This window comes from Thalassophryne amazonica, chromosome 1 (genome assembly GCF_902500255.1).
Source record: "Thalassophryne amazonica chromosome 1, fThaAma1.1, whole genome shotgun sequence".
Classification (NCBI taxonomy): Eukaryota; Metazoa; Chordata; class Actinopteri; order Batrachoidiformes; family Batrachoididae; genus Thalassophryne; species Thalassophryne amazonica.
In genome coordinates this window covers 50,753,576-50,763,318 of record NC_047103.1, presented here as the reverse complement: position 1 = coordinate 50,763,318, position 9,743 = coordinate 50,753,576, and the positions used below count along the sequence as shown (strand labels likewise).

Sequence of the window (9,743 nt, the reverse complement as noted above, 5' to 3'; positions counted from 1 at the left end):
TTTCCAGATTTCTTAAAAATAATAATAATAAACTAAGAAATCTCATGTATGTAAGTATTCACAGCCTTTGCCGTGAAGCTGAAAATTGAACTTGGGTGCATCCTCTTTCCACTGATCATCCTTGAGATGTTTCACCAGCTTAATTGAAGTCCACCTGGGGTCAGTTCAGTTGATTGGACATGATTTGGAAAGACACACACCTGTCTACATATAAGGTCCCACCATTAACAGTGCATGTTAGAGCACAAACCAAGCATGAAGTCAAAGGAATTGTCTGTAGACCTCTAAGACAGGATTGTCTCAGGGCACAAATCGAGGGAAGGCTACAGAAACATTTCTGCTGCTTTGAAGGTCCTAATGAACCTTAGTCAGGGAGGTGACCAAGAACCCGGTGGTCACTCTGTCAGAGCTCCAGCATTCCTCTGTGGAGAGAGGAGAACCTGCTAGAAGGACAACCAGCTCTGCAGCAAACCACCAATAGGGCATGTATGGTAGAGTGGCCACACAGAAGCCACCCCTTAATAAAAGTCAAATGGCAGCCCACCTGGAGTTTGACAAAAAGTACCTGAAGGACTCTCAGACCATGAGACAAAATTCTCTGGTCTGATGAGACAAAGATTGAACTCCTTGTTGTGAATGCCAGGCACCATGTTTGGAGGAAACCAGGCACCATCCCTACAGTGAAGCATGGTGGTGGCAGCATCATGCTGTGGGGATGTTTTTCAGTGGCAGGAACTGAGAGACAGGATTGAGGGAAAGATGAATACAGCAATGTACAAAGACATCCTGGATGAAAACCTGAGCACTCTTGACCTCAGACTGAGGTGACAGTTCATCTTTCAGCTGGACAATGACTCTAAGCACACAGCCAAGATATCAAAGGAGTGGCTCCAGGACAATTCTGTGAATGTCCTTCAGTGGTTCAGCCAGAGCCCAGACCTGAATCTGATTGTACTTCTCTGGAGAGATCTGAAAATGGCTGTGAACCGATGCTCCCCATCCAACCCGATGGAGCTTGAGAGATGCTGCAAAGAGGAATGGGCAAAACTGCCCAAAGATAGGTGCACCAAGCTTGTGGCATCATATTCAAGAAGACCTGAGGCTGTAATTGCTGCTAAAGGTGCATCAACAAAGTATTGAGCAAAGGGTGTGAATACATGTGATCTCTTAGTTTTTTGTTTTTAGTAAATTAGCAAACATTTCAAATAACTTTTTCATGTGTATAGAATTTTGAGGGAAAAAAATTAATTTACTCCATTTTGGAATAAGGCTGTAACATAAAATGTGGAAAAAGTAAAGCACTGTGTATACTGTCTGGACTGGATGCACTGTACAGCTGCTCAACCTTGTCAGAGGTATGGACTGTATGCACTCTTTGAATCTGTCTGTCTGACCTATTTTGTAAATGTAACATTTTGGAGTCACAGCAGTTTGTCAATTTTTTTTTTATTTTTTTTTTTTACAGTTATAACCACTTTACAGAGAAATGACTAAATCTGAAAATACTTCATTATTGGTTTAATAAAGTGTAAACCCTTGAAATAATTCAGTAGTTTACTTTTTTAATCTTCTTCATACTTCTATATGGCTTTCAGAATAAAATGTGCAGTTCAAACAACCGAACACTTCCTGTTTGTGTAATGTGGCATAGTCTATGCATCATGCACCGAACATGGTATTAAATACCTTAAACAAAGCTAAATAATAATATTCAGTCAAGTGCAATTAAATGCAAGCCTCTTTTATAACAGTGGATGTATGTTGTATCATGATTGTTCCTAAATGTTTGAATAGGTTTTCTGAAGCCACGTGGGTGTGTTAACCCAGAATGATGCAGAAACAAACTAACTTAACCCTCTCTTGACTTCATAATTAGAGGCCTGCAGCAATATGTTACTCCATCCTTACAAAAACAATGTTCATTAAGAAGTCTGAGGATATACATATTCGGAATAATTCCTTTCATTAATTTGCCGACATCCTGGACATCAGAGTGATTAATTTGTGAGCCTCAGAAGAATTTCCTCAGTGCTGCCTGTTGATTGCGCAGCAGCAGCGGTGTATTTATTAGAATGTTCCAAAGAGCTGCAGCTCAAGACTCTGGCACTTACTCAAATGCTTTGCATATCACCTTACACTTGTCAGCTTGTTTTCATTTTTGACCAGCGAATTTTTTTTTTTTTTTTTTTGGTTCTATCTGACTGGATTTCTTCTTTTCGATAGGCTTATAAAGAAAATAGAGTGTCAGCTTGGCAGCCAATTAGAGTGGGCCGTGGCCTGCAGCGCAGAGGGAAAGAGACGAGCCTCTGCTGCCCTCACACACAAATAAGTGAGGAAAGGGAAAAGCAGCACTCTGCACGGTTATGGCGAGAGTGATTAATTGCGTCGGGGTGAAATACTGGTGTATCCAATAAATTAGGAGCTCCTGAGACCTTTCTGCGCACAGGTGAAGTGCTGGATGCGCGTAAAGGGACCGCGCCTCCTCGGTAGACGCACCACTTGATTAGGATAAACCCGGAGCGACTTGAAAACCCTGTTTGGAATCGGATTGATGCCTTCATGTCGGCTGTCAAGGCTTTGAGGAACTGCAGCAAAGGTAATTAACACGTGAAAGCAATTTAGCAAATATAACACATTTTTAATAGTGAACAAAATGCAAAAGCAACATATTTCAAACACACTTTCTAATCTGATCCTTCAGGTTTTTAAAAGTTGTTGGACTGCAGACGAACCGGGATGGACAGCGGAAACGGCTCAGGAGCGGTGCTGGATGACAGCCCTTCGTCCAGTCCGAGCTCCAGTCCCAGTCCGGACGGGCGCCGTCGGGAGCTCCAGCGGGTCAGGGTGCTGCAGGCCGCCGGGCTCGGTGGCAGGGGACGCCCGGCGGCGGCCAACGCAGCCCGGGAGAGGAGCCGAGTTCAAACCCTGAGGAACGCCTTCCTGGAGCTACAGAGGACTTTGCCGTCCGTGCCACCGGACACTAAGCTGTCCAAACTGGACGTGTTGATACTGGCCACCACCTACATCGCTCATTTAACCCGAACACTGCAGGAGGAAGGCACCGAGGAGGGAGAGAGCACAAAACAAACAGAGGCGTTACACTCACTCAAAGGCGAAGGATACCTGCACCCAGTCAAGGTCAGTCACACCAACCATCAACACTTTATTTCACCAAAAAATAAATAAATAAATAAATATATATATATATATATATATATATATTCCATCTCAAAGTGTGGATACACCCTTTGCATAAATGATTTTATAAATCATATAGCATGCACCAGCGTGGCTCTTTTAAAAAGTGCTAACACTTAAATATCTTTGCAGAAATGGCCAATGCGATCCAGACTGTACGTGGGAGCGAGCGGACAGTTCCTGAACGCATCTAATCCGTCTGAGTCAGAGAATCAAGGCCCATCAACGTCCACGTCCCACTAAAATCTTTCTCCGTGTCCAATTTGCATGAGTCGGTCTGCAGACAGCAGCATGCGCCTTATGGTTGTAGAACAATTAGATTTTTCTTCCGTTAAACTCTATACTACACATGAAGACATTGTAAATTAATATATTATGTGAATTTTAGTGTACAAATTTTAAATAAGCATAAGTTTGTTTTTTTGTTTGTTTGTTTGTTTGTTTTTTGGTGCTGCAGTTCCATACATGTCTGACATTTGTAGAAATTCCGCGCGGTCATGAAGCCGTCATGCTTGAGGAGTGCACTTTCAGTTAAAACATTTGCACTAAAACGCACGTGTGAATAACTAAACATCTGTCATGTGAAGTGGTCTGTCAGAGAGGCAACAATGGAGGCTGCCCATCTCATGTTCCTTCCTATTTTGACATGCATGTTCCGAAATGTGTTTGTGAATAAATGGCTTCAGTGAAACAACGCGTGTCTCATGTGATAAAACGTCAACAAATACTGTGTTATTCCATTAGTCCGTTGAAATAAAATTACAATAAGGATTGGCAATATTGTATTCCAGTGAATACACAATAATAATGACATTTGCAGACTTGCATTATTTATGAGATTCTAGTAATTTTCTTCAGTAAAGGCACGAACCATCTACACATTCTCCATAAAATTAATCAAATACAGTCGAAGTGTTCACTCGTTGGATAAGTAAAAGGATTTTTATTACCACATAGATCACAATATTAAATTTAATGCTGAGAATATGGTTAAAATTCGTTTACACATAAAAAGTTGCAGTTTACGTTAAAAAAAATAGATATTTTTATGTAAATTAAAGTGTATCCATTATGTAAGTTTATTTGCAATTTAATGGAGAATATACATATACTTGTTAGCTGTATTTTTTCAGAATTAATAAATTAGAACGATTAACTTACTGATTGAGAAGATCAATTTTAATTAATGTAACAAAGAAAAAAGTCAAATTTTGAATTCAGCGTCTTCATAAATGTGTGGATTCCCCCCCGTTTGTTCTGGTTCTTATCACTGCCAATTGCATCCCTGGATTTTGAACTGCGGACAGACAAAATAAATAATTTGTAGATGTTTAAAATATTAATAACAAAAATAAATAAATACAGTTATTTAAAATGCAAATAACAGAAATAAATGCAATTATTTAAAATACAATTTTAAGACATTTCATAGACACTAGGCGTATAAATAATAATAATAATATACAAAACCTGGTCGACACTATTTACAAATCATAATGCAGCCTTATACCTTCGTGTAGTTTTGTTGTTTTTATGGCTGTGATTGCTTGGAATTTAAATTGTTAAGTGCTTTTATTTGATTTGATGAACACACTGAATAGAAATGAATTTACTAATCCAGCTGATCATAATTATATAACTCCTTGTAAATGACTAAATGACCAATCTCGTCCATGAGGCGCTATAATTTTTCCCCTTGTCATTTTTATGGAAAGCGAGAAATTTCGTTATAAGGGTGCCAATAAATGATCTGACTGATTTATGTGCAGTGAGCCCAGAAAGAAAAAAAAAACGAAGAAACAGAGTTTTGTGCGTCGTGTCGAGGTCACGAATGCGCTTGATGCGCAACAGCTACTTGCACTGCGCAGCTCTGGCGCAACGACGGCAGTTCGAACCCATATACTACTGTTGCCAGATCTGCGTATTATAAGTGACTTAATTTGGGGTTGTAGGTAAATTGGTTGTTATTTGTGTATTCTGGGGGCTTGTTCACACACACACACAGACACACACACACACACACACACACACACACACACACACACCATATAACTAACAGAAAATTGCTTTTTTATGTCTTCATTTTAAATTTTTGCACATTTTGCAGACTGTGGATGAGCAGAAATCAAAGCTGTGCCAGCTTCACATAGACTCTCCTTCAGTCTCAAAGCAAATCTAGAAGGTCACTGAAAGAGTAAATTCCTCCACAAAGGTCAAAATGACCAGTGATTATTGCCCCACAACTGATAAAAGATGAACACTCACACATCCAATCAGTGCTGGTTGACAGATGTGACAGAATACTAAAAAGAGAGTGTATAACATCCATCAATTAATTTTGGTGGACATCTCTGTGTAGTAAACAGCCACTTGTCATTTTGATGTTAAGACTCTAAAGCTCAAACTACAAAAGTATCAAACATCTCATTACTTGCAAGTATTTTATAAATCATAAAACTGAAAATTATACAACTCATTTTTTCTGTTTGGGAACTGCATTTATTCTGTGTTTCACTCAACATGATTACAAAGAAGCTGAATGCGAACCTGTTTTCACAAACTTTTATGGCAGCACTAAAGGCAACACTTTCTACAACAAATAAAAGCTAAATAAATAAACATGGTTAATTAGAAATAACATAGTCAGTGACTTGTGAGGGCTTTCTATTTTCAAAACCATTTCCAGAATAAGTAAGCTTATTTTAACTGCTGAAATAGGCTCCAACCCCACCGAGACTTGGATAAGCGGTTGGTGTGTGTGTGTGTGTGTGTGTGTGTGTGTGTGTGTGTGTGTGTGTGTGTGTGTGTGTGTGTGTGTGTGTGTGTGTGTGTGTGTGTGCACTCTTAACCTGAATTAGTTGAGTTTACTAGAAAATTGCGTGGAAACCCGTTGCCTTAAACTGCTTTAGTTTTTACACAAGCTAAAACTAATCAGGTTAAGTTGTATTAACAAATCACAGTAGTAGTTGCTACTCAAAATCATTAGTTCACATAAATTGTTTCTCATTGGTGTATAAAATAACTATTTTAAGTTAAACATACATAAACATATAACAAATAACATAATAAACATTATTAATCAATAGTTAAAACAATTTCTTAATATAAGTAATGTCTTCTCTTGTAATTTAATTAACTACTCCATCTTTATTTTGAGATTATAATGCATTGTTTCAACAAATGTGTATGGAAGGGAAGGAATTAAAGAATACTGTGGCGAGTGGTGTGGAAGAACAAGACGCTCTGAGCTTTTCTGCACTCTGCCACAAGGAGGTACCGTTTTATTTGCAACCCCAACAACACAGAAAATGGTGGAAAGCATCAAACGCAATACACTTTTCACTTATGGTGGCAACAAACACTTAACTTGACTAACTCAACTGAACTATTGAACACAATAAATCAGTAACACTAACCACACTGTTAAACTAACATGAAACACATTAACAACACTTAAAACTCTCAAAACCCTGTACTCCCATGATGCACTGCAGCATAACAGTTCACAGTCTTAGCAACTGGCCCGGCGATTGCTACAATACATTTAAATGTTCCAAAGACTTTTATTTAAAAAAATATTATGAAGGAACACCTCATGAACACCTTGTCAACCAAAAGACAAGTAAAAACAGGAAAAAATGCATTAAAACTGTACTGTAAAAAATGTCGCAAATGTTTACTAAAAAAAGGCAACAAAGTGACATAATATAAATGAACAGATTTTAAGTTCTACAATTTTGTTTAAAAAGTATTTAATACATTAACTAAACCTAAACAAAAAAATTAAGTGCATGTTAAAAAAAAGCAACAGTTGAAATGTGTTTGATTTAGTAATAGCACACCAAATGATGAGTTATATTGCCAAAAAATAACTTCAGTTTAGCTAACGTGTTCTCACTGGACCACTCTTTGGGCGAAACTAATTTCCAGAAAGTTATCAACAAATAACTAACTTGAAGCCTACATTCCACTTTCTTTAAGTCAGTGTTTCTTTCAAAAACCCACAGCCAAGTGTACACTGCGTACAGCGGAGAGAAAAAAAAGAAGCAGCAGCACTTATACACTAAGCTATTTTCAATGAACCGTCTTTTGACCAGAAAGTTATGTGTTGCTCTCAAAATCCACAGGTTTTGAATTTGAGCACAGCAAGCCATGAGCAGAAGCAGCAGGATAAGTGGAGTCTTCACACTTGACATGGTTGCTAGGTAGAATTTAAAATGGGCCCCTCCCCTCCCTTACAGAAACTTGAGACAAAAAGTTAACTCTGCTTAACATGATCATTGCACTGAAAATTTCAGTTGAATAGTGCAATCAACTAATTTACTTTAGTAATGAGAATGCTTTTTTACAAAACACGAAAGAATAATTAATGATAACTTAGAAATTTAAGTTAAAACAAAATCTGGGTTAAGAGTGTGTGTATATATATTTTAATAGAATATGCTCTATATTTTCAACTCGGCATCACAATAACTGGTGTGGTCCTTGAGTCAAATTTATTTTTAATAATAATAATAATAATAATAATCCATCCATCCATTTTCTTCCGCTTTATCCGGAGTCAGGTCGCAGGGGCAGCAGCTCAAGCAAAGCCGCCCAGACCTCCCGATCCACACACACCTCCCCCAGCTCCTCCGGGGGAACCCCAAGGTGTTCCCAAGCCAGACGAGAGATATAGTCCCTCCAGTGTGTCCTGGGTCTTCCCCGGGGCCTCCTCCCAATGGGACATGCCCGGAACACCTCTCCAGCAAGGCGTCCAGGGGGCATCCGGAAAAGATGCCCGAGCCACCTCAACTGACTCCTTTTGACGTGGAGGAGCAGCGGCTCGACTCCGAGCTCCTCCCGAGTGACCGAGCTCCTCACCCTATCTCTAAGGGAGTGCCCACCTACCAACAAAGATAAGTAGGACTCCTTCTTCAGCTTGACGGCATCCCTTACTTCCGGTGTCCACCACCAGGTTCGGGGATTGCCACCGCAACAGGCACCAGAGACCTTGCAACCACAGCTACGAGCGGCCGCATCGACAATGGAGGTGGAGAACATGGTCCACTCGGACTCCATGTCTCCAACCTCCCCCGGGAAGCTCTCCCGGAGGTGGGAGTTGAAGACCTCGCTGACAGAGGGTTCCGCCAGTCATTCCCAGCAAACCCTCACGATATGTTTGGACCTGCCAGGTCTGACCGGCTTCCTCCCCTCCCAGCGGATCCAACTCACCACCAGGTGGTGATCGGTCGACAGCTCTGCCCCTCTCTTCACTCGAGTGTCCGAGACACCTGGCCGAAGGTCAGATGATACGACTACAAAGTCGATCATCGACCTCCGGCTCAGGGTGTCCTGGTGCCACTTGCACTTATGGACAACCTTGTGCTTGAACATGGTGTTCGTGATGGACAAACTATGACTAGCACAGAAGTCCAACAACTAAACACCACTCGGGTTCAGATTGGGGAGGCCGTGCTTCCCGATCACCCCCCTCCAGGTCTCACTGTCACTGCCCACGTGGGCGTTGAAATCCCCCAGGAGAACAATGGAGTCCCCAGTTGGAGCGCTATCTAGTACCCCTCCCAGGGACTCCAGGAAGGTCGGGTACTCTGCACTGCTGCTCGGCCCGTACGCCAAGACAACGGTGAGAGACCTTTCCCCGACCTGAAGGCGTACAGACGCGACCCTCTCGTTCACCGGAGTGAACTCCAACACATGACGACTGAGCTGGGGAGCAATAAGCAATGCGACCCCAGCTCTCTGCCTCTCCCCGTGGGCAACGTCAGAAAAATGAAGCATCCAGCCCCTCTCCAGGAGTTGGGTACCAGAGCCCAAGCTGTGCGTGGAGGTGAGCCCGACTATCTCTAGTCGGTATCTCTCAACCTCCCGCACAAGCTCAGGCTCCTTCTCCCCTAGTGAGGTGACATTCCACGTCCCAACAGCCAGGGGCTGTGAGCATGGAGTGGGCCGCCGGGCCACCCGCCCTCGACGCCACCCAATCCTCTCTGCACCCGACCCCCATGGCCCCCTCTGCAGGTGGTGAACCCACAGGAGGGCGGGCCCACGTTGCTCCTTCGGACTCCATGGGCTAAGGCCCAACCGCCAGGCGCTCGAGCGCAAGCCCCAACCCCAGGCCTGGCTCCAGGGTGGGACCCCGGCTCCGCCATACCGGCGACGTCTCTGTCCTTGATTTTTTACTGGTCATGGAGGACCAGTAAAATTATTATTATTATTATTAATAATAATAATAACTTTCCGGCAAAACATATAAAGTGTTTCAGACATAAAACACAACAACAAAAATTTAAATAATAAAGCAGCATCGCAAAAATAAAATAGAAACGACATGAAATACACATTTCAGACATTAAAAATAAAAATTAAAGTCCATCACAGATTGTTATTCCAGGCAGTCGAGAACCACACTCTCACGAACGCCACTAGCTTAGCTTATGGCAAGCTAAAAGTGGAAGCTCTCGTTTTGGCCGAACAACTTTACACAGTTTCTGGGGATTCTGTGTCAGTACGCACTCGTGGCCGACATGCTTGATGAATTCCTGCTC

The 9,743-nt window shown here is 41.7% G+C and overlaps 1 protein-coding gene across 1 annotated transcript; it reads left to right on the top strand.

The window, feature by feature from the left end:
* The first annotated feature begins 2,400 nt into the window (after positions 1-2,400).
* Positions 2,401-3,893, top strand: LOC117519402 (transcription factor 24-like). The gene is made up of 2 exons (XM_034180757.1): positions 2,401-3,138; positions 3,331-3,893. The coding sequence occupies exons 1-2, from the start codon at positions 2,737-2,739 to the stop codon at positions 3,439-3,441; spliced, it is 513 nt and encodes a 170-aa protein (XP_034036648.1). The 5' UTR covers positions 2,401-2,736; the 3' UTR covers positions 3,442-3,893.
* The last annotated feature ends 5,850 nt before the right edge of the window (positions 3,894-9,743 follow it).

Bases quoted from the DNA above. Each gene is read 5' to 3' on its own strand.
- LOC117519402 (XM_034180757.1), top strand. From the start codon at position 2,737: ATGGACAGCGGAAACGGCTCAGGAGCGGTGCTGGATGACAGCCCTTCG. The intron at 3,139-3,330 runs GTCAGTCACACC...ATATCTTTGCAG, and splicing joins GATACCTGCACCCAGTCAAG to AAATGGCCAATGCGATCCAG.